This window comes from Ursus americanus, chromosome 5 (genome assembly GCF_024610735.1).
Source record: "Ursus americanus isolate L20-20 chromosome 5, mUrsAme1.1.p, whole genome shotgun sequence".
Lineage (NCBI taxonomy): Eukaryota > Metazoa > Chordata > Mammalia > Carnivora > Ursidae > Ursus > Ursus americanus.
In genome coordinates this window covers 50,737,560-50,760,636 of record NC_142131.1, presented here as the reverse complement: position 1 = coordinate 50,760,636, position 23,077 = coordinate 50,737,560, and the positions used below count along the sequence as shown (strand labels likewise).

Genomic DNA, 23,077 nt, shown 5'->3' with positions numbered 1-23,077 from the left:
CAGCTGTGTAGTATTGGGCAAGATGCTTAACCTCTCTGAACCTCAGTTTCTCAACTATAAAATGAGGATAACAGCAGAATCAACTCCAGAGTCATTCCGAAGATGAAAGGAGATGAGGCAGGCAAAGCATTTAGCCGAAAGCCCACCACTTAGGCTTGGTCTCTGGAGTCAAACAAGCTGGGTTCAAATTCTAGTTCTACCATTGTGATCCCACACAAAATAAATTACCTTTCTGAGCCTGAATTTTCTCATCTGTAAAGTACAGATAGTAAAGTACAAGCTAGGATCTCTAAGATCAAATAAAGTGATAGATGTGTAAAGCTCTGAGCCCATTGGCTGCTTCCCAGTCACTATCTAAGTGTTAGCTTCCGTCATAATTCACCAGGCAGAGGGGAGTCATTGGGTGAGACAGTGCAGACTGAAATGTCTTTAAGAAGGGCAGGAGGAGCAAAACTTAACACATTTGAACAGCATTAATAGGACCCATAAACAATGTGCAGAATGTACCATGAGAATTCCAGGAGTTTGGAGAAAAGAGGGAACAGGTAGACTGGATTCCATGCCGGTATTTATGAAGGAAGTAGGGCTACAGCTGAGCCATGATGTGGGAGGACAGGAAACAGAAGACAACAGAAGTGGGGAGGACATCTGATGTTGCCTCCCTCCTCCATCAGTGAATGAGAATTTGCATTTTCTTATCACCACCCTCGTTACAGAGGCATTTGGGCACAGGAAAGTCATAACCCTTACCTTTCTTTGAATGAGTTAAAAATAGAGATCCGTGGGCCTCACTCCTAGAGATGCCTCAGGGTCCAGGACTCTGCAGTTTTAATAAGCATCCAGGTGATATGGATGGCCCGCTACCAGGCCTTAATGAACCCGGATTGAAGACCCCTGTGAGTCTACAGTCTAACCTGAGGGCTACATTGTCACCTGCCATCTCCTGTGACATGGCTCTTGTTTGTCAATGTGGAGGGCCTCCTTTATCCCCTCTCACTCTTCCCTTATTCTGCAAATTACATTTTTAATGTTTGTAGACGTTACCACCTCAGCACCTGAGCTGTGTTTGAACAGCTGGCCAGGAAGGGAGAATGTCTGAAAGTGAGGAAATCCATGTATCTGGTGGAGTAACAATTCAACTAGGGGCTCTGCTGTAAATTAGGAGGGGTCTTTTTTTGTTTTTATTTTTAGTTGGTTGGTTATTTTTTCTAGGCCTTTTATTTGGGGGAGTGAGTTTGTTTGTTTTGGTTCTGAACATTTGAGTTTCCCCGAAGCTTGGGTGGGTATTGAGACCAGGCCCTTGCCAGGAGAGTCCCCCTATTGACTAGCCCAACTGCGTCCTGGCTCTCTGCTGAGTGCTTTCTCCATATTGGCCCCTGGAACTTCACAGGAACCCACTGATGGAGTGAGAGTTTTATTATAACCACTTTAGAGATGCAGAAATTCAAGTGATCTTAACGTTGTTAGCTGGATGGATGGGCGGAAGGCAGTGGTGTTTGGGTGCTAGTGTCTTAGGGATGGGTTGAAAGGGTTTCATCATTGGAGATGCCAGGTTGCTTTTAGTTGTGTTCTCCATGTTACTTCTCTTCCAGACTCCTCTTTGTGTAGGTGTCATGAATCTGAAGTACCCTTACTATTTTTGGTTTATTCCTGAAACCTAGTGATACAAAATTATGCAAGCATTTTGGAGGCCAACAATAGATGTTTGACCTTGTCTTTTCCTGAAGAAGCATTCAAGATTACATTGGCGTTGATCTTCTCTAAGCCTTGATGTGTGTCCTTTTGCTACTCTCCCATTGCTTCCTTTTGTTTCTGTTCTTGCTTCTTTCCCTACAAACTGAAACTAGAGTTATATAGTAGCAATGGGGGCAGAAAATCTTTTCTCACACAAGCTCAGGAAGTCACTTAATTGGCCTAGGAAGGGACTAAGGGAAAATTTATTCTTTCCAAACAACCTCAGAAAATTGGAGTTTTCCTAATACATTAAGAGCAAATATGCTGCCTTTCCCATTAAGAGTGATTTGTATATTCCCAGTTCACAAGCATGAATAACTCCCCCTCATTTCCAGGTCCCATGATTCCGTCGCTCTTTCTTCCTGCTACTGAACTTAGCAGACTCAGCTGGATTTTATATAATCTTTACAATATCACTGTAATTTCCACGAAGATGGATTGTGATAGCACAGAATCTTTTTTGGATATTGAAAAATAAATGGAGATTTTGAAAGTTGCAAGAGAGAGGAAGAAGACAGCTTTCAGTCTTGTATGTAGGAGGGAGGAAGATTCTAGAGAACAGCAAAGAAAACTAAGAAAGGGTATAGGTAGAATAGAGAGGGGGCTGTTCAGAGGCTACAGAATGCAAAAAAAAGGGAATTTGCAGAGAGGTTAGAAGCAAAGGGTAAGAACTTAAAGGGAAGTGAAATGTATAAGTAGATTAGTGAAATGCATGCCACATATCTTTAAAGACTAGTTCTTAGCCTCCCTCCCTGGGCACTACACTCGGTACATAGGCAGTCCTGGGTAGGTAGATGGGTGCCATGGATGGATGGATAGATGGATGAATGGTTAGATAAATTTATGGAGCACTGTAACTGACTTCTAACCTAAAAAGTAAGAATCTGTCACCTCTTTCTGGTTTAAACCAGCAATTTCAGAAAGTCTAGGAAACTCCTAAAGTTCTGTGCAAAACTTTGAACGTTTCCTTTTGTGTTATAAAGAACATTCGGAGTAACCCTTATTGAAAAACTTATGTCCCACAAAAAGTTAAGAACCCCTGGTTTAAACAAGTCCTAGAAATGTATAATATAACAAGCGATATAGCTCATTTGTTCTCATGCACACAAGTCCACCACCTGCCCTATCTGTAACATCTCCTCTTCTCACTCTCTCTCCCCTCTTCCTGAACAGTTCATCCATCTCAGGAGCCTGGCTGGTTGGAGGGGACTCTGAACGGAAAGACTGGCCTCATACCTGAGAACTACGTGGAGTTCCTCTAACCGTGGGCCCCAGCAGACCTGCTGAGCTTTCCATGGTATCCATGACAACTGCTGATTCCAGTGTTGTAGGCCGTTTCTCTCTGCCACTGAGAAATGCAGGGTGACTGACTCTGTTACCACCTGTCAACACGAATGTTTCTATGAACTCTGGTGTCACCCATCCCCATGATCATGTCAGCTGGCATGTGGTGATACTGCAAGGAACAGAAGTAAATCAGCAGTGGAGGCGATTTTTTGATAACCGAGAGAAAGGCTTGCAAAGCCGTTCCTCTCATTTAGCGCCCTAAGTAGGGAGCATTCATTTTGTTTCAACAGTCATCCAAACCCCCAACCTTCCAAAAAAGGAAGTAAAAAAGATATAAGTGGTCCTCAAGAGCGTGCAGTGTAGCTAAATCTAACAGTGCTGGGCATTGGCTCTGAGGCCCAGGCTGGGCCCATTGCTTCTATTTACAGTAGACACTCACTCTCCCCCACCTCTAAATACTTGAGACCCACAGTGCTACAGGCAGCTGGGTCTGTCTGTTTGCATGCAGGAGAGAGAGGGGTTACTGTACTGTTTACATAAGATGCAGTCTCTCACCATCTCCAAGCAGCCTTCGCCAACCATCAGCAGAATTCAGCTCAGTCCTCTCGAGCAAGGAAACACACACACACCCCATGTTCCCCCTCCCAAGCTAGGAACTTCTCTGCCACCGAGCACTGCCATCACCTCGTAACCACGGCAACCCAACCTACTCTGAAACCAAACCAAAAAAAAAAAAAAAACACTGTTTTTGCATGACATATTTTTTCTCCCCCCTCTTTTTGGGTCATTCTTTGAATGATTTTCCAACAACCTGTAGCAGAAGCTCAAGGAATTAGAGTGGTCTGCTTGGGGCAGACAGAAGAGCGGCTGGGAACTTTTCCCTTTCTGATGAATTTCAGCAGCATCAGGATATATTTGGAGCAAACTTTAGTAACTTCTTAAGATTAAATTACATACTGGCTTAATACTTCTGTTTTTCCATGCAACTAGTGTTTGCTTTCTAGGGGGCAGTATGGTGCCTCCCCATGGGCGACATCCTCCCTTTGATTGTTCCTTCATGGTCTCCCATTCTGTGTCCCTTCCCCTGCCCTTGACTGCCTCTAGCCCCTCACTGACCAGCCCCATTGGCAGTGCCCTGGGCTGCTGAGCACTGGCGCCCTGGCGGCTTTCAAGGATGATTTCCAGGCTAATCCTGTGGCCTGTAGTTTTAAAGGACGTATATGTTCACTGCCACTCAGAAAAAGGGAATTGTTCTCAGGCTTTTGAGACACAAGACTAATATTGTAAGCCATTTTGATTCAGGAGAACACCAAAAGGTTGGGGCATGGAAGGTGGAATGGGTACCTTCTGAGAAAGACAATTTCCTGGTCCTGAAGGAGCCGGTCTTGTGGAAGACAGCCAGGGGTAGGGAAGTTGGACCTGGATGTTTCACATTCACTTGGCCTTCAAAGGAACAGAGTTCTCAGTATCTTCCACATTCAAATGTCCTTGCAAGAGTGACTCTGGGCAGACAGACTCCAAACTGATGATGGACTCTTAAGCTCCCCAGGAGCCCCTCAGGTTGGCAGTGTCTCTCCAGAGTGTTTCCCGCTTCTGGAATTCCTCTTTAGGGAAGTTGAAAGATGAAAAGAAAAACTTGAATTGTGTTGAATTACTGTATCTTTTACTTTTTTTTTTTTTTTTTTGAAGAGATGAACTTGTAAATAGAGTGATTTGAAATATTATATGGCAAAGTTTTATATTTGATAATCTTTAAGCTAGTTGCTCCACACATTTAAGCTTTGATTGTTGAGTAGGTGTGTGTAAGAGGGAGAGAGAGGAGGCAAGGTTGAAGAGAGTCAAGGTCGTCCCCTCTCTGGCCTCGAGGAAGGAGGACCCGTTTCTACGCACTCTCTGCTGGCTCTCGTTGGTGGGCGTGACACACTGGTGGTATTCTGTCTTCTTTATCCACATGTGTTTTTGAACTTTTCTTGGGCTTTGAATTTGGACAGAGAAAGAGCATTTTCAGGCAATGAATTTTTCAAAGAACTCTTGCTCAGTAGTAAGAGAAGCTCAGGATTCACATAGGTGGGGCCAGGAGTTAGGTTGTTTGTTTGTTTGTTTGTTTGTTTTTCATTTTTCTTCTCAGGTGTATTTCTTGGTACCCCAAGATGTCAGGACAGAAGGCGACGGGGTAGTCGCATGTTCCTTATATCTCATTCCTCTGCACATCTTCCAAGGCTGTACACATGAGGCCAAGCTATTTTGTAAATGTTGTGTGTGTGTATCTAAGTTCTAAGAAAAACTGGCTTCTTAGGATCTTGGGTCCTCAAGTATGCTGCTGCTTTCCCTTTCCCTCAATATTTCCCTTCTTGTTCATCTCAAATTTCCTATAACCCCAGAATAAAAGAAAAACTCCAAAGAGGGATGCAGGCTGTGCTGTTGTTACAGCATTACACATGATTTTAAATTTAAAGGAGTTTGTCGTTATGATTCAGTTCATCAGCTCAAGGATTACACAGCTATTATGCAAGAGCTCAACCAGCAGCAAGTGAGACACTACCACTACCAATTCCGGGAACGAGAATTAAGACTGGATAAGACCAAGATAGGACTCAGGAAAGCTATCACTGAAAACCCAGGACGAAGGAGAACACACCAACTGGCGACACTTACTCCCTGTAGACTTGGAACAGCTTGGGAACCTGTTCAGTGGAGCTTGAGAGGACAGGCATACTCTGTGCCACTGTGCTTTCTAAATGGCAGGAACGCGACATAGTGGGTTTTGTTTGTTTGTTTGTTTGTTTGTTTAAACACATTTGCTGTTTTAAATTGTCACCTGCCTCAATGGAACCTTAACTAGAGCTAACGTGGAGGAGCAGAAGTCCCAGGCCCTGATTTTGGGAGCTCCTCACTGAAGCATAGCTATCGACACTTGGCCCCAGCTTGATCACTTGGAAGCCTGTCCCTCCTTCTTCAGTTGGCCCTGCTTTGAAGCCAGAGGGGAATGGAACTGCTGCCAACGTGAATGTTTAGGTAGACCCCTTCCCAACTTCCCTGTGGCCATGCTGGGCCTGTGACAGATGGCTGCTCTGCTTCCTTTCCCCTGCCAGGCTCACCTCCTCCTCGTTTGCTCCAGAACTGGAGATACCAGTAAGAATATGAGCCAACAAACGGGGAAGGAATTTGACAACTAGAAGTAGGTTTTACCCTCTCTACCGTCTCTGCCCCCCGCCTCCTAATTCTGCTTGAATAGGGAACTTTAGGGCAGATTAGGAGAGTAAACAAGGTATCAGAATGGAGGACTATGGACCAAGATCCCTGAGATTTTCCCAGGAACCTCCGTTTCTTTAGTAAGGCCCTGCGATCATGCACACAGAGCCTGAATCTTTACGTGGGCATTATGATCCGTCTCACTCCTCCTTCGGGTACTCCAAGAATTCCATAGCTACAGAATTTCATGCTGTGAAAGATAACTAGTTTCAAATCCCTGCCCCCAAATCCCCTGCTCAAGACTGATGATATTCTCTTCTGCTTTCAAAAATCGACGTGTAGGGATGGACCCTGTATAGCACAGCCTTCCTTAGTATCCTCTAATTGGAGCCAGTTTCTCGCTTAGTGTTTTAATATTTCTACAGCCAGTATGTGTTTACCTCTGTCAGACCAAACTGTCTTTTTCAACGTAATTCTAGTTCATCCCCTTTTGCTGAGTGCTTTTTGGACAGAGAGGCAAAGAGAAAGAAGCTAAGCAATCAAGCATTGGCCAATTTGCATTAGCGGGACAGAGCCATGCTAGTGACAAGACCATTTCAGGCATTTCCAGGACTCTACGGTTGCGTCTGCCGTGCCTGTAGCTCAGAGGGAAATCCTTATACAAACTATGTCTTCTGACAACAGCAAGCCCAGTCACCCCAGAAGTTCTGTCTTGACTACAGAGACTGCAAAAGCATCCATGGTTAAAGGGTAGGGAGACAGAAATAATCAGCTAAAGGTAACTTGATCCCCTATTCATGACTCTTTATTGGCACCTTTCATCCTCTGGCTTCTTTTCCCAAAAGCAAGTCTGAACCAACAGTTGTATAGACACAGGAGTCCCAAATACAACAGCGGTCACCATGGCGGTCACAGTTTGCCCTAGTACAGAATGTTTTATGAGCCACCATATTACCGCAGTAGGTAGCCAGCCTTGAAGAAACCAGATAGCTACCTGACTTTAAAAGGAATGTCCTAGGTATTCTATTTCCAGAGTTATCTGTCATCTCTGGCAAACTTGACAGTAATCCATTACCTAGACAACCCTGCCCCACATGTCTTTTAAGTCAACTGGGTGTCCTGATGTCCTCTCACACACCCTTAGCTGGTGTTTAAAAAATTTATCTCATGTTCAGATGTGTTTGGCAGCCACGCTGATCGGCTGGGTGCTGAACCACTTCTCTGTAATTGTAGCATCAAAGTGACAACAGTAGAGCGGTGAACCTTGCACAATCCTACAGCATGCCTGAGACAAGACTCCAACAAGTAATAATTAGCTTGCTTCCTTTCGCCGCCTACAGTACTTGTCTAACTAAAGAACTTCCCAAAGCAGAGGGAGAGACCATACAGAGGATCCAGATGTCATTCCGAGCCCCCAGCCCTTTCTGAAACGTGGTCTTCTGATGGAAGCGTTGTATTTCGGGGTGAAAAGGTATTGGATGTCAGGTAGCATGAGGAGTGGAGAGAAAGAGAAAGGTGAACCACACCGAAGAACTTGGGATTTTTTTAAAGAAGGATAAATATAGTTCTTAATGGGGAAAAATCGACCACAGAAAAAGAGCACAACTGATACTTCTACAAAAGTTTTCACGGGACTCTACAAGATGGAAATGTCTTTCAAGGTGGAATGCTGTAGTGAGTGAAGGCTTGGTACAGTCCTAGACCCATATAAAAATAGCAGTTACTATTATATGAAAATTCTTTTGAGTGTAATCAGAACCAGAGTATCGATAATCAAAATGTCAAATTTCTCTGGAGCAGTCCTAGAGGGTTAAGACATTCTACACGCACCATTTCTACAAAGTTGTCCCAACAGACACCTACGAGCAACTACCTTGGGTATTCAGGTGCCAGGATCGTGCTGGTACCTGTGGAAAGAGGTTCATCTGATGATTCTAAAGTGTCTGTGTGTTAGTGTGTGTTTGTGCATGTGTGTGTAAAGCACACGTCTACATCTGTAAAGATACAGCTGCTTATATGGAGACCCACAGAAGCTGGCATTGCTGAGCCTTTGCAGCCTCTAAGATTAAGAATTTGAGAATAAGAGAAACGAGAGGCTGTTGATTGACTGTCAAAATGATCAAAGATGTAAATTAAGTGCCATTTTAAAACTTCGTATTTATCAAATGATTACTATCTACCGCTGTATTCCTTATTAACTTCTTAAAAGTTGTGTTGGAAAACAGATCAAACTCATAAACCTTTAGTAGGTAATACTAGGCTAGTGGTCACAAGCACTCTAAAAGACATTTTGTCCATATTTTGGAGAAGAAAATATTTGCATGTTTATCTCCTAATTTAGGCTAACTTTGAGTATACTGTAAAGTGCTGTGTGATACATTATCAATAAAGTACTTAAAAATGGCACTTTAATTTTTTTAAACCATAAATTATGCACTGTTTTAAACTTCAGTATTGAATATTGACTGGTGTGTAGAATCCAATTCTGTAATTAAATAGTAATTTGTGACTAGAATAGAACTTTTCCCCTGTTCTTAGTAAATAGTCTTGCCATGTTGAGGCTGTTTTTTTAAAATATGCTTCTGCGTCACTAAGCGTATCTATAAGGAAAATCCAGTTCCTGTTGAGTGGCCTCTGAAACTTGGCTTTCTTTCATTTGCTTGGTTTATGTGACAATCCTTATGAAACGAGTGGAAGTATGATTTTGGAATTAAATGACTTTTCCATTTTGGTGGCACGTTTGTTTCTTGAGTTTCTGATAAAGTTTTGACATGATGCCTATTTTCATATTTCTTCAAACAAGAGTATGAAGACATGCTCACAGGTCCCAGGTCTGGGCTCCCGAGGCTGCTGTAACAACTGCGGTGCTGATTTTTGACCTGCTGTGGGGAGTTCTGCTTTCCTTTAGGAAAGGTCTAATGCTGGTGAACGTGAGGAGCTATGAAGCATGCCATCCAAGCCCCCAAAAGCCATATTCTACTTAATGTTTCTGAATTTATCTCCTGGAAGACAATTGTTTTTATTCTTCCTGCATTTGATTTTCAAATCCACTCTTTTGTGGAAGTTCATTAACACCATGTGGGATAGTCAAAGAGCCACAACACAGACAGTCCCACCACACAGCTGGGTGTGTCCCACAGGTTTGTACATCATTTGTTTAGAATTTGTAACATGTCCCAGGCCAGCTCCTCCTACTGAGTCTTCTCATTCATCGTGTCCCTTCCAGACATATTCAGAGTTGCAGCCTGGGACCCGGGTTTATAACTGACTCCCAGCTTTTGTGGTGAGCACAGAGGGCTCTGAAGAAGAGGGAAGGGGAAGACTCTGGCAGAGGAGGAGGAGAGTGGGGCTCCCCTAGTGCCTGGTTTTGAGGGGGTGCCCACTTGAGTGTGTGGGTCATGCGTGAGCCCCTCACACTGTGCTCATTTGTCATTTAAGAAGGCACTGGCTTCCCCCTGTGAACAGCACAGGCTTACAGCTCTTGTGCCATCACTGAGCTTACGCCTGCCCTGGAAAATTCTCCAAGCATCGGAAGCCTCCTACATGCATGAGGTCACCTGGCACCTAGGGGAGACCTTCTGAATGGCACACAGCTGTATCCAGTGTCCATCTTGGGACCATGAGATATATGGTATGTATTTGTGTGTTATCTTTGTCCTTGGCCTTGCCAACAGACTTGGCAATCACTTCACCTTTTGTGTCTTTTTAACAGAAAAGATTTCATTTTCATTTTGATTTTAGTAACCACTCAGCAGAGCTCAAATTGCATCACGCCTTGTGGTTGGTTTGGTGTTCTTTACTTGTTAGCTCTGGCTGCGTGATTGGTTAAAAGAGCACCTTGGTTAGAAATGGCCTTGATTGACACTTGAAATTAGGTAAACGAAAGATTTTCTTAGACCCCAAACATGTTTGCTGTCTCGGGAATTAAATCAGGGCTTTAATTCCTTCTTAGATCTTTCAGTCTCTGCTCAGATACCACACATCTCTCCTACCCAAATGTGTCCATGTCATTGTCTTGCCCTGCTTTTAATAACACTAAACTAAGCTGCAACTAATCAACTAAGCTGGGTTAGGCAGAAATGCCAGAGTTCCAACAGCATGGCAGCCAAGGGAGTCTCTAACCAATGCAGTGAGTGCTTGGTGGTGGTAGGTGTGTGAGGCTCCCACGTGGGAGGATGCAAATAACCATCTTCAGGGAGGGACGTTCCAACCAGGGCTACATCCTTCACAGTGGCAACCTGCATGCCCATGCATCATCAGACAGTGGGGACCAAAGCAGGAAGGTTTTAACTTGAAATGATCAGAAACCACGGCCCACTGCACTTAGCAACACCTGTCACACTGTGCATCTCATCTCCTGTAACTCACCCCATGAAGTGGGCCCCAGCCTCTATTTGCTAAAACCCAGGTAGCTAATAAGTCTTCACAAGGCCAACCACCAAATTAATCAAGACTTGAATTCATTTGGGGCTTTAGGTACAAAAATCACATCTTACCCTCCAAGTCTTGGGCCCACCATCAAATTGGAACTTTTCGTTCTGACACTATGGCTCTATGTCCTCTTTGCAGTTTTTCTGATAAGTTACTGCAAAGATTTTTTTTAAATGAACCTTTTCTGCCTTTTCTGAACCTTTCTCCGTGAAGCAGCTTGCCTCACCTATGTTAAATGCAATGAAGTAATGGCAGTAAAGGGTTGCCCGTCTTTTCCTGCCTTTTCTCCTCTCACACCATTTTGCCCCTTCATATGTCTTTCTATCATCAATTCATTTTTCATCATAAAATGTTTGGTGTCTTCTTAATTCACGGCTCCATAAGGACAGAGACCAGGTTTTGCTCACCCATGTCCGCCCAGCCCCCAGCCCAGGGCCTGGCCCACATGTGTCTAATAGCCGCTGGGTGGGCTGACCAAGTGACTGAAAGCAGAAGAGCGCTGCTTTGCCCTGTAGTTCCTCCTTCCTGTTGGACTCTACAGTTCTTGTTGAAAGAAAGAAATTGGGTGTCATTAGACTTGGGTTCTTGAACACAAGGTGACTTTGTGACCTCTGGCAAGCTTCTCCATTCATTCACGTCCTGGGATTTCGGCTCGTTGGAGGGGGACGTCCCACCCTCCATCCAGGCACACACAGCCACATTCTTTCCCATCCCGCTCCCCAGTGCTTGGTACAAGAAGCCGTCTGGATAACCAGCTGACCGAGAGCCAAAGACCCTTCACTGTCATCTGAATTGCTTATGGGTAGTTCTGTGAACTTCATACCAGGCTCGGGACCTGCCTTCAAGCAAAGCCACATCAGAATCACCCCCAAAATAAAAAGTATTCGTTTTTGAAGACCCTTCCAGGAAATTCCACACTGTCCCGTGGGAATTTGGTCTGGCATCTAATACTCTCTCTCACTAAGGGAATTCTTCTTGTCTAACTGAAGTTTCCCATGATGCAGCTTATGTCCATTTCCTTTCTCTTTTTCCTTAGAGTGGAGAACAGCTGGCCTCATTTTTTCAGAGAAGTCACCCTCCATTTTTGTGCTTCCATCCAGCAAACACTTCTTGACCATCTCTATGTACCAGGAGCTCCTACGACCGGGACTTATAAGACGTGATCTCTGTCCTCTGGGAACTCACAGTTGGCCTCCATGACAGGCAAGTGTATGAGAAGCCACGTGCCGTGCGGTATGTCTACATGCTGTGTGGCAGGTAGTCTCGGGCTCCAAGAAAGAAGGGCCTTTCTGTTTGGGAGGCAGGTACCAGAGAAAGCTTCAAAGAAGTGACATTGGAGAGGGATCTCAAAAGGTGGAGAGGAGTTTGGCACCTAGACCATTGGAGAAGTGTCCCAGGTTCAAGGACAGCAAGGACTGAGGCATGAAGGGGAGAGAGAGATGGAGGTGAGTTGGATGTGATTGGACATGAGATAGGAGCTTCCTGGGAAACTGTACGTTTCACTGTTCACCCTCACCCACTCCGCACGTTGACCTCTAGGCTTCTGTTTTCTCCTGATGACCAACAATATCAGCTAACGTGGATTACAGTCTTACTAGGCACAAGACACTATTATAAATGCATTAACTCACCGAACCCTCAAAACTCATGAATGAAGTACTATAATTACTCCCATTTTTTAGATGAGGAAACAGGATCGGGGAGGTCATTCAAGCTAGGAAGTGGTGAAACTTAAATTTTAGCATAGGTCTGTCTGCTTCTAGAGCCCATATGCTCTTAATTTTTTTTTTAATTTTTTTAATTTAATAGGTATACACACATGGTCTTAAGTAAATGTGTAAGCCTTTTTTAACTGCGTGGAAGTTTATCCTTCTGCTTTTTACTTGGTTCTTCCATCCCCCACCTAAGCCTCTTCAAAACCGACATCAACAACCTCATTATGTCCTTTTCAGCAGTGAGCCCTTTTTGAAGGGCTCCCACAAACACTCAGCTTTGGTTCCCTACTGGCCAGCATAAGAGCAGGATATGTTTTGATTAAAAACTTTCTTTTCTTCTAGGAGCTCTTTGCTCTCTGATTTTGGGTGAATAGTTTCCCCGTTTCTGGAGCTCTCTGCAGACACTCCTGGTTGTCTGGGCAGCCCCATGGACTCCAGCTGCAGTTTTTGGCGGGTCCCAGCATCCTTAAGGACACTGCAAAGAGGGAGCCCCTGTGGAAGACCTAACCATGTTTTGTTGGCTGGAAATATGTGATGCGCACATTTTTAAAAATTTAACAATTTGAAAACAGTCCCTCTCCCCACCCTGATCCAGCTGCCGACGACAGACCTTCAGGCTCTTATGGGATTGCCAGGGAAATCCCATGAGCATGTGTCTTTTTGTGGGAGAGCCAGTGTTTCTAGCGTGATCTGCGAATGCTTAAAAATAGAGAATCTTCTTGGCATTTTAACCCCCTCTTGAACTTAATGAGATTTGAAAAAATCAGAGCTAGAGGAGACAGCAAGAGAAGTCAAGGCAGACAACGGTGAGTACTTGTGGGACTTCCTCTAAGGCAGAATGGGACTCACCCAGGTCTCCTGTAGTGAGGGGCGTAGAGCTATTGCATGTCAAGATGACAGTGACGAAGTAAGTCTCATTTATGGAGCAGTTCCATTGTACTAGCTGCTTTCACATGCATTATCTTATTAATCCTCACATCAACCCTGTGAAATAGGTCCTGTTGCTAGCCTCTTCTGTAGAGGAGGAAGCCAAGTATTAGACCAGGTAACCTGTTCAGAGTCACTTACCTAATAAGTAACAGAGCAGACACCAAAACCCAGCAAACTGATACCACAGCTTACCCTCAACTCCCACACTGTCCCCAGTTGAGAAGGTGTTAGAAGGTCCAGTCCTCGAATGCCCTTTATTTCCCTTGCCCCAAGGGAGTATTTGTCGGTTTTGCTCTTTGGCGTCCAGTACCCCTTCTTCTGGCAACAGCACCTCAGTTTTCATTTGGGGCCCGTGGGTTTAGTTTACATGGGTTTGGATGGTCGGGCGTCAACCCTTGATCCAGTGGTGAACCAGTGGTGCTGTTCTGGTCTTATGAGATCATCAGATCCACCCAGCCACAGGGATTGGTTGGTTAAAGAATGGGCACGGGTCCTAGTTAAATCCACAGTGCCAGGACTTTGTCCTGGGGCAAGGTATACAGGTCACAGCAGGGTCACACAGATATTCTTCATATCAGGGAAGCATGGTAAGTACCATTCCCTGACCCTCAAATGACTTCTTAATATGAACTCTGTCTGCCACTTGTCTGTATTTGAGGGTCCTCATACTTTAAGTTAAGTATGTATTTATTGAGATTTTAGTAGTGTACCTCTTAGGAAAGTCACTTCAGAGAACAAGCAGAAGATCTGAAATGTTAATTGCAATATTAAATGAGCAAACACTGCTCTAATTGAGCCAGTCCTGGAATGAGTTCACCTTGATGCCTGAACTCAGCAAGCATAGCTTATTTTTAAAATTCCAGCATTTGTTCTGTATTCTGGACCGGAAGAAGCCACGACTGGATCTCATGAGAACAGGGAGGAATTGTGTCATTCGGAGCTGTCTGACAATACTTTTCCAACCCCAGCTGATTCAAGTCGTTACTTGATGATTTGACCCATCCCAGTGGTGCATTAGTGTTGAGACATCTTACCCTGGGATTCTCATGAAAGACCCTGAAAACAGTTGCACTTTAAAAAATGGCAATAAATCATGCTTAATCATGATATGGAATCGGATGGCATAAAGTACTCCTCAGTTCGCACACCCTGGGGGCCGCACCCAGACCTGTTCAACAATCCCATGAATGTGAGTCTGAGAAACTCCAGTGTCACTGAGTTCAGACCTTCAACTTCGTTTGGGGTGGGACTACATAGTTGGAGGCCCTGAAAGGGGGTTGGTGTATCTAATCAGACTCAGATACCTTGCTGCTGTTCTTTCTCCATGACGTGCTCACAGTTTTCTTGTCTCAGGGACTTCCAGATAAAGTGATTACAAATCTTACAGGAAAACCTTCACAGGCAAGGAGGCCACTCCTGGCCCACAAAAGAAAATGTTTTCACTTTCGTATAGCACTTGAAAATTTTCAAGGTTGTTTTCCTCCTCCAGATTTTGACCATGGCATACCCCGGATCAAAAAACCTTCAGAAGTTCTCATGGCCTGAGAAAAAAAAAGCACCATGGCATTAAGGGTGTTTCCCAGTATGGCCCCAGCATCTTTTCTCTCACCTTCCTTTATGTATTTCATGCCCCAGAGGCACCAACTCTTCATCGTCTACTATGTCCACATCCAGGTGCTAGGGTACTGTTTCCTTGTGCCCCTGAGGTTAACTCGGGCTCAGATGCCCTTTACTTTTCTCAACCCAAGAGGAATAGCTGTTGATTTTGCCTGTTGGGCAGCCATTACTTCTTATTCTGATGACAGCGCCTCGTCGTTTTGTCTGGGGAGCTGCCCCTCCCCCACTCAGGTCCCATGGGTTTGGGGGACTTGGCATCATTCCTGCATCCAGTGGTGAACCTGTGACCCCGGCTAGGCCTAGAACATCCTCAAATCCACCCAGCCAGTATGATTGGTTGATTGAGAAATAAGCCAGGACCTAATTAAGTCCAAGAAGAACCAACTTCTGGATTTCTTAGACTGCTGTGATGAGGGACTCTCTACATCCGAAGCCGTGAGGACTGCTGGCAGCCATCTTGTCTCCTTACAGGGGGAGCCTGACTCACAACTGGGAAGCCCAAATATGCTGCCAGGAACAACAAAGAAGAGCAACACTCCATGTAATGGGTCCAAATACACCTGAGCTTTTCTGTTACATAAGCCAATAAATTCTCATTGTGCTAAAAACAGTTTGAGTTTCATTTTTTTCACTTATGACTGAAGTCCTGAGCTCTAGATAAAGCTTAAGAGTGACTTCTGTGCAGTCATCTCTCCCACTCGATTGTTGGATCCTTTGCCAAGAAGAAAGAACACTGGACTTGGAGTCCGAAGACCTGACATTAAGTCTGGTTCTGCTGTTTCCCAGCTATGGGACCTTGAGGTAATCCTTACCTTCTCTGAGTATCAGTTTCCTCATCTTTAAAATGGGTCTAAGAATGCATACCCTCTAAGGTTGTTTCCATTAAAAGAAATGACACTTATTAATGAACTTTATAAAATTCAATCTCCTCAGAAATCATCTAAATGTTTGTTACATGGTTTCATAGTCATTGCTGCATTTGGCCTACCAGTTCTGGGACGGCATCTTCTGGTCCTGGAGTTCTGCCCGTCACCCCTGTGAAGGACAGCCTTAATGGATCATGTATTTCTCCCCACTTGCTTCTTCAGCCATGGCCATAAGAACCACTCTTGAGCAGACGCCTAAGTCCAAAGCTGTCATAATGCAGTGTCCTGTAACTCAGGTAGCTTGGCTTTATCACATGATGTAGGCCAATCAGATGTTTGCTCCTGTGAACTTGACTTCCAAGGGACATTGCCCTTATAGATGAGTGTACAAGATGAGACATCCTGACATGGAGCTGTAACCCGTAGCCACATTGTGCTGGGTACACATTTAAAGACTCAAGGAAGCCTGTCTTTAGAGGGAGAAGATGAGTGCAGAGAGAAAAGGCCAAATGGAACCAAGAAAGAGAGAAAACCTGGCTCAACCTTGAATAGCTTTTTAAGTTTCTGGAGCGCCTGGATGTACTTTATGCCCTGTTCTAGAATCCCAAACAATCCCTCTATCCTTACAATTAACACATCGTGGCATTTGGACTAGTTTGAATAGTTTCTGCTCCTGGCAGCCAGAAGAGCCCTCCTTAGAATCATGATGGGTCCTGACTGGCAGTGGGGAAAACTGGAGGATCTGGCAGCTACATGAATGGCCCTGTGTCACGTCATGATACGGAGTTTGTAGCCTTTGGGCTTGTACTCATTCTGGAGCTCTCGGACTAGGGAACCCAGCATGATATTTCTTCACACCAGGAGAGAGGGTGGTGTGTATACGTCTTGCCCATCTCCCATTCTAGCTAGGGTTAGGAAGGATGGGTTTAGAACCTGGCATGAACTGGGCTGACCACTAATTCCACAGGCAAACTTAGTCTCTTTATCGTTCACATTACCCGTTGCTCATAAAACACACACATGAAGCCCTGGTGTTGCAGAGAGAGCCAAAAAGAAACTGCTATTTTCTACTTCCTCTGCCCACTTGACATTCTTTCCATCAGTGTTACCTGCAGCGGTTTTCTATTCAAGGCAAATCTGAGTGCACCGTGATGTCTGTGAAGAATCTCGAGCCCTCGGCCATGTTGCTGTTCTCAGATGCTAGGAAGCAGCGGTGGGGACACGAATTTCCTCTTCTCAGAGGTCTGGGCTGACCATCCAGCACTGTCATGCCCCCTCCCTGCCAAGCACCCACCAAAGCTGATGAGATCTTATGCTCAGGATTGTCACTTGCTGGAGCCAGCTCATCCCAGCTCAGAAAAGCAATTGTGAGATACACAGGAATCCTTGCCTGTTGTTAAACAGCGGGTAGCTGGAGATCGGCTGTGGTGGGAGCCCTCACACCACGGAAATCACCAAAGGCTACACATCAGCCCATCCCCTATAAAGCTCCTTGTGAAACCTTCCCCAGCGCTCCACTGTTTGGTCTCCTGGGGCTGACACGATGAGTGACATCTGTACTTGGCTCTGTCTGCAGGCTAGACCAGTTTCAGCCTGAGTCCTGGTGGCGGGCATAAGGCTACGGGAGAAGCTACACTTACCCCATTTGGAGTTAAGTCAGTAACTTCACAGTGATCTTGGTTTGGGGATAAAATAACATTTCCTAAGCTCAGGCAGTACTTTGTGAATCAACAGCTGTTTTTTGTTTATTTGCACTAGTTTTAACCAGAGCCTAGAAAGGGGTTGGTTCCCCACCCTCCCTCAAAGACGCTTCTCAGAAATTGGCTCAGGGCTGCCCAGAACTATGTACAGATCCTGTGCATCCGAATACTTGGGGGATGATGCATTCCTTCTGCTGCTCACTTCCTGCAGGAGGGAGGAGACCGGAGCCTGCCCTGGGCTCCTCCCAGAGGGCAGTGCAACTAGCAAATCCCACTTCCTGTGGTGACTGCTGCAGGCAAGAGCCGGGCAAAGGTCAAGTGGCCCTGAGGCTAACATTGCTGGTCTGAAGCCAGCATTGTTGTGAGCCCACAGGAACCAGGCTTGGTCAGAGGCCTTCACACATCCATTCCCACTTCAGTGACCATCAGGGACCTCTGGGAAGTTTGTCAAATCCAAGAGATTCTGATTTGATGAGTCTAGGAGGAGGCCCCAGACTCTGTGCTCCTAATGGGCACCTGTACCATGGTTAACACAAAGAGTAGTGGAAAAATCTATATACGACATCTTAGAGGGTGACTATATAACAACAGAGCTCACCAAAGTTTTCCTCTAAATACTCAAATGAATGCATTCACTTTAAGAGATTAAATTTTCAGTCATTCAATTGCCGTAAACTACTCCAAGAACACCAAGGATTCTGGCAAGATCTAAACCTCCACAATTTCCCAGCTTTGGTGCTGGTTAGAATCAGGGTAGCTTTTAGCTGAAGCAAAAACTGTTACAAATACAGGTTGTTAAGAAAGAAAGAGAGAAAGAGAGATTGAGAAAGAGAGAGAGAAAGAGGAAGGGAAAGGGAAAAAGGAAGGAAGAGAAAGAAAAGGAAGGGAGGAATGGAGGAAAGAAGGAAAGGAAGGAGAGAGGGAGGGAGGGAGGAAGGAAGGAAAAGGGGAAGGGAAGGGAGAGAAAAGAAAGAAAAAAAGAAAGCCAGTTTCTCCTTTTACCTCCTCTGTCCTGAATAGATTTGAATAAATGGCAAAAAGACTTGCTCCTTAAGTATCCCTCCCGCAGAAGGAAAAACAGCAGAAAGAGTTGACATGGTCCGCCAAAGACCGACAAGAGATTACAAATAGGCCTTCGAATTCTCATCACAGCCTCTGTGACAGGTTACTTAACCTCTCTGAGCCTGTTTCCTCTTAAAATAGAGGATGGGATAACTCCTACTTGGCAGAGATGTCGGGAGGAATGGGGGAAAAAAATATATATATATATATGTATGTATATATATCAGGCATTTGACACAGAAAGCGTGGCTATTCTGCCAATTAAATGTTGCAAAAGTTAATCTCCTAGAGCTTCAGCATCTTTGTCTGCAAAATAGAGATAATCATAATCCCCACGGCATAGACTTGTTATAAGAATTCAGTGAAATAATTTACATGAAGTACCTGGCAAACATCTGGGACACTTGGAGTCTGAAAAAAATAAGGATAGTAAAGAATTCTAATAATTGAATAAAGAATTCATGAGTTCATGCTGATACCAATAAAGCATATAAGAAAGTTCATTTTTATAGTTGAAAGCCAACTAATAATTGTAGAAGGAATGGCAGAATTAGAATATAACCATTTGGCAACCGTAATAGTACTGTTTGAGTCAGTCGAGAATCATCAATGGATGATTCATATTTGCATAATCCCATAGTGTCTCCTCATGGGAGATTTAGTAAATCACAAAGGACAAAACAGTGACTTCACAATGGAGACACCCAGCAGACACTACGGTTTCCTGGGACTAACTGACAGCCTGTCCATTCTATGAGGCATTGAGAAGAACTCATCATGTCTTCTGTGGAATTTCTAAAAACAAGAGTGTAACCTAGATCTCGCCATGAGAAAGACAAACCAAACTGAGGGGTGTTCTACAGAATAAGCTGGGCTGGTCATTTCAGAAATGTCCAATGTCACGACATAGAAAGATTCAAGAACTGTTTGAGATGTCCGGAGACACAACGAGGGAATGCAACCTAAAATTGTGCATTTTCTTTAGCTGGGAAGGACATTATAAGGACAAGTGGCAAAATCTGAGTAAGGTTTAGAGATTAAGTAACTGCATTGCCTCAATGTTAATACCATGATTTACATAATTGCAGTGTGGTTTCAAGAGGCAGGATATTTAGGCAGGCTTTTAGGAAATAGACACACGTATTTAGGGATAAAGGGCTTCAGATCTACAGCATCTTAAATGGTAAAGGATCGATAGATAAATAGATACATAAAGCAAATAGAGTAAATACTAACATTTGAGGTGTCAGGGTATGATAATGGGTAAAGGGTATCCGGAAATTCACTGCCTTAGCAACTATTCTGTAAGTCTGAAATTACGTTTTTTTAAAAGGGTATCCAGCATATACTAAATAACTGATAGCTCTCCCTGTCCTTATATCTGTTAACATTATTAATGGAACTCTGGGTCTATTTTGAAGGGTTTAGAAGCCAAAAGGAAAATCCGTACCAAAGCAGCACGAAGATTTGCTAGAAGGCACTTTTTGGTCTTGCATACAAAAGGTAACTCTCCACCTGCCTTCTGTGATTCACTTTGTTTCAGTTCCTCTGGACAGCTGTGGTCCAAGGATCAGGGGGTCCGTGAGTGGATTACAGGAAATGCAGCCTTCATGAAGTGCGTCCCGCGTGAGGTGGAAGGAACCCCGCAGGGTTCCCTCTGACACCATGTCTTAGTCTCATATCCCTGGAAGGGACGGAAGTGTCCCAGATATTGGGCCCACCTTCCAGCCCCAGAAAACTCGGTAGAAAGCCATTTCAGGTTAAAGGTTCAGTCTTGGCCCCATCTCTGTCAATTTGGAGACATAAATATAAGAGAGTGCTTTTAGCAGTACAAAGTGCCATAAAATATAGCAGTCATCCACATGTGCTGGGGAGCCTGGGGCTCTGTAGTTATGAGAGCAGCTTCTGGAGTCAGACAGACGGCTTCCAAAGCCCAGATAAATCACTCCCCAGATAGGCAGATTGGGGGCAGGTCAATTAGCCTCTCTGCCCCCAATTTTCCTCATTCATAAAATGGGGATCATTACTATAATATGAAACCAATATGTAGGGATAGCATTCAGTAAATAAGAAATTGCAAATGACAGAGGTTTTGTGCCCGAGCAAACTAAAGCACCTTTCGGTGTAAAATAATGCTGTCATGATGTTATCATGAAATGATCTAGAATCAGCACAGTTCTATCAAGGTGTGCTGGAATTCCTCTAGTTGGAACAGCTCCCCTAGTTCCTCATGGGAATCTAGGCCCTGGGGCAGGGGAGCCACCTCCTCCCCTTCTCCCACCTCAAGCCTCCAGTTTGTTAGCTGAACCTGGGGCTCTTGGGACTTGTTTGCTGCTGCAGGATTTACCCTGCCTGAGCAGTTCCCCGGGAGAACCCTTGCTTGCTCACGGAACTGCGGCGCTAGGCCTCAGAGGGGTGAACGTGTTTTTACCTCACCCTCTCCTGGGCACACGGGCCTGTGCAAATCCTGACCCCTGTGTGGAGGGAAAAAAACCTGCCCCGCTGTCAGGACAGTGAGACCACACCCAGGTTGTCAGAGTGGCACTTCCCCACCAACCCATCCACAGTGGCCTTAGCCAAACTGGAAGAACGGACATTTAATGGGAATGTGTCATCAGAAAGATATTGCATAAGCGTTCTCTCTCCCAGGCTCCACACCCGTATTTCTGCCTGCCTGTTGGACATCTCCAGTCGGATGACCCACAGGCATCTCAGGCTCAGCATGTCCTAAACCAGACCTCACTCCCTTTCTGCCATGCCCTCTGTTTGGGGGATGGCACAAGCCAACTCAAAAACCTCCAAGTCTTCCTCCTCGCGACCCTACCTGAGGGAGGGCCTATCCATTCCAAATCCCACGTGGCTCCGATCCGATTCCTCCTCCCCAGGCCCTCACATGCTGACACTCGGGGCTTGGGGCTGGTGACCTCTCACCGGCACTGTCTCAGCAGCCTCCTAGCTAGTCTCCCTTCACCAGCTCCCCCACCCAGCTGCACTTTCCACATTAAGGGCAAGGTTACCTCCGAGGCAGTAAACAGGATTACTCTCCCACCATGATGAAGCATACCTTGGCTTCCCAATGACCCAAGGCTGGAGTGTGGACCTGAGTTACTAGGCAAGGTCCCGGCCAGCCCTCCAGCTTCATCTTGCCCTGAACACTGCACCCTCCAGGTCCTCTGTGTACACTCTCCTTTGTCATACTTTTCACTGCAAGATACCTACTTCCCTCTCCAACTCAGCTCAGAGGTTTCCCTGTCCCCCTCTTCCAGACCCCTGAGCGTGTTTTCTGTGCCTTCATTATTATACCTTACAAATTTGTCTCGTGGTTGTTTCTGTGTGACACTGCATGCTTTTCAAGATCAAGGATTCTGTCTAGGTACTCTGTACACGCAGTGCTGGACTTGGCCGTTGTAGGAAAGGATGGATATAATGCACCTGTCGGCCCACAGAGCACCACTGTGCGTGAGAAGCACTGCCCTTTGCTGTACTTTCACAATTTGCCTAAGTACTTGAATGGTGATTCTATGAAAGGAGGGAGTTCAAGGTTTCAGGAGAAATTCACCTTTCTCTCAAAATTCTTCTTTCAGTTGAACTTATATTCTTTTTTCGCCTGTTTTTCTGGTCCCCTGCCTTCTCAGCTGATCTCTGAAGGGATGTTGGGATGTCTCTGTACCACCACAAAAAAAAAAAAAAAAAAAAAAAGGTTGTATTCTGAATTTGCTGGCTGGGGAAATACACCTTCCTAGGGGATCAGATAAGGAGCTGATCTTGTTTAAAAGGCTTTAGCTATTATCCTTCAGAGGGAGTATCCACTGAGTAGAAAAACACTGTAAACAGTATAAAATGCTGACACCTGAGGTGTCCATTTCCACATGTGGTCATGTTTTCCTCTGATATTTAGAAGCAGGGTTAGGCTGACCCTGGCACCAACTTAACAGCCTTCATTCTCATTTCTTCCACGTTGAGGTTTGTTCCAAGTTTCTGATCATTTCTACTTTGGCAGGTGGCCAAGATCCTGGCAGTGCCCCTAGTCAGGCCGAGAGTCCGTGCCCCTCTGCCACTGGGGCTTAGACGGCCGCTGGAAGACTGCGCTTTCTGGCAGGTGCGGCACACGCAGGGCTCAGACCCCACAGTTGGAGGAGATAGGAGCCTCCTGCACGGGATCTCATTTTTCTCCATCTGCACAGCCATTTGGGGCCTCGGGCTTCGTGACTCACACAGTGACTATCCATCTGCCCATTTACTTCAGAAAAGAAAAAGGATTTCTTGGCACACAGCTGGCCCAGATTCAGGCATGTGTTTTGGAGCCACCTGTCTGACCCTACACTAGAACAAAGCTCCGTCGAACAGGGCTCCCTATTACATGAAGGTGAGTATTAGTTGCATTCGACCCCCTGCACCCCCAAACCAAGCTGAAATCCCAACCACTGGTCAGGGATGGCAGATGCTTGTAGCTCCTGCCCCTAGATTCCCTCCCTGCACCTGTGGACATCCCCAGTGACTGAAGAACTCTTCTCCACTGAGCTCAGGAGAGGCCCCAGCATCC

General features: G+C 45.2%; 1 protein-coding gene across 6 annotated transcripts in view; it reads left to right on the top strand.

The window, feature by feature from the left end:
* The window catches only part of ARHGAP26 (Rho GTPase activating protein 26), a 414,027-nt gene extending 405,083 nt beyond the window's left edge, over positions 1–8,944 (top strand). For all 6 annotated transcript variants that reach the window (XM_045794390.2, XM_087862168.1, XM_045794392.2 and 3 more), the window contains one exon: positions 2,908–8,944. In XM_045794390.2, the coding sequence (XP_045650346.1) occupies positions 2,908–2,996 (89 nt within the window). In that variant the 3' untranslated portion in view covers positions 2,997–8,944. The remainder of the gene's footprint in view (positions 1–2,907) is intronic.
* The last annotated feature ends 14,133 nt before the right edge of the window (positions 8,945–23,077 follow it).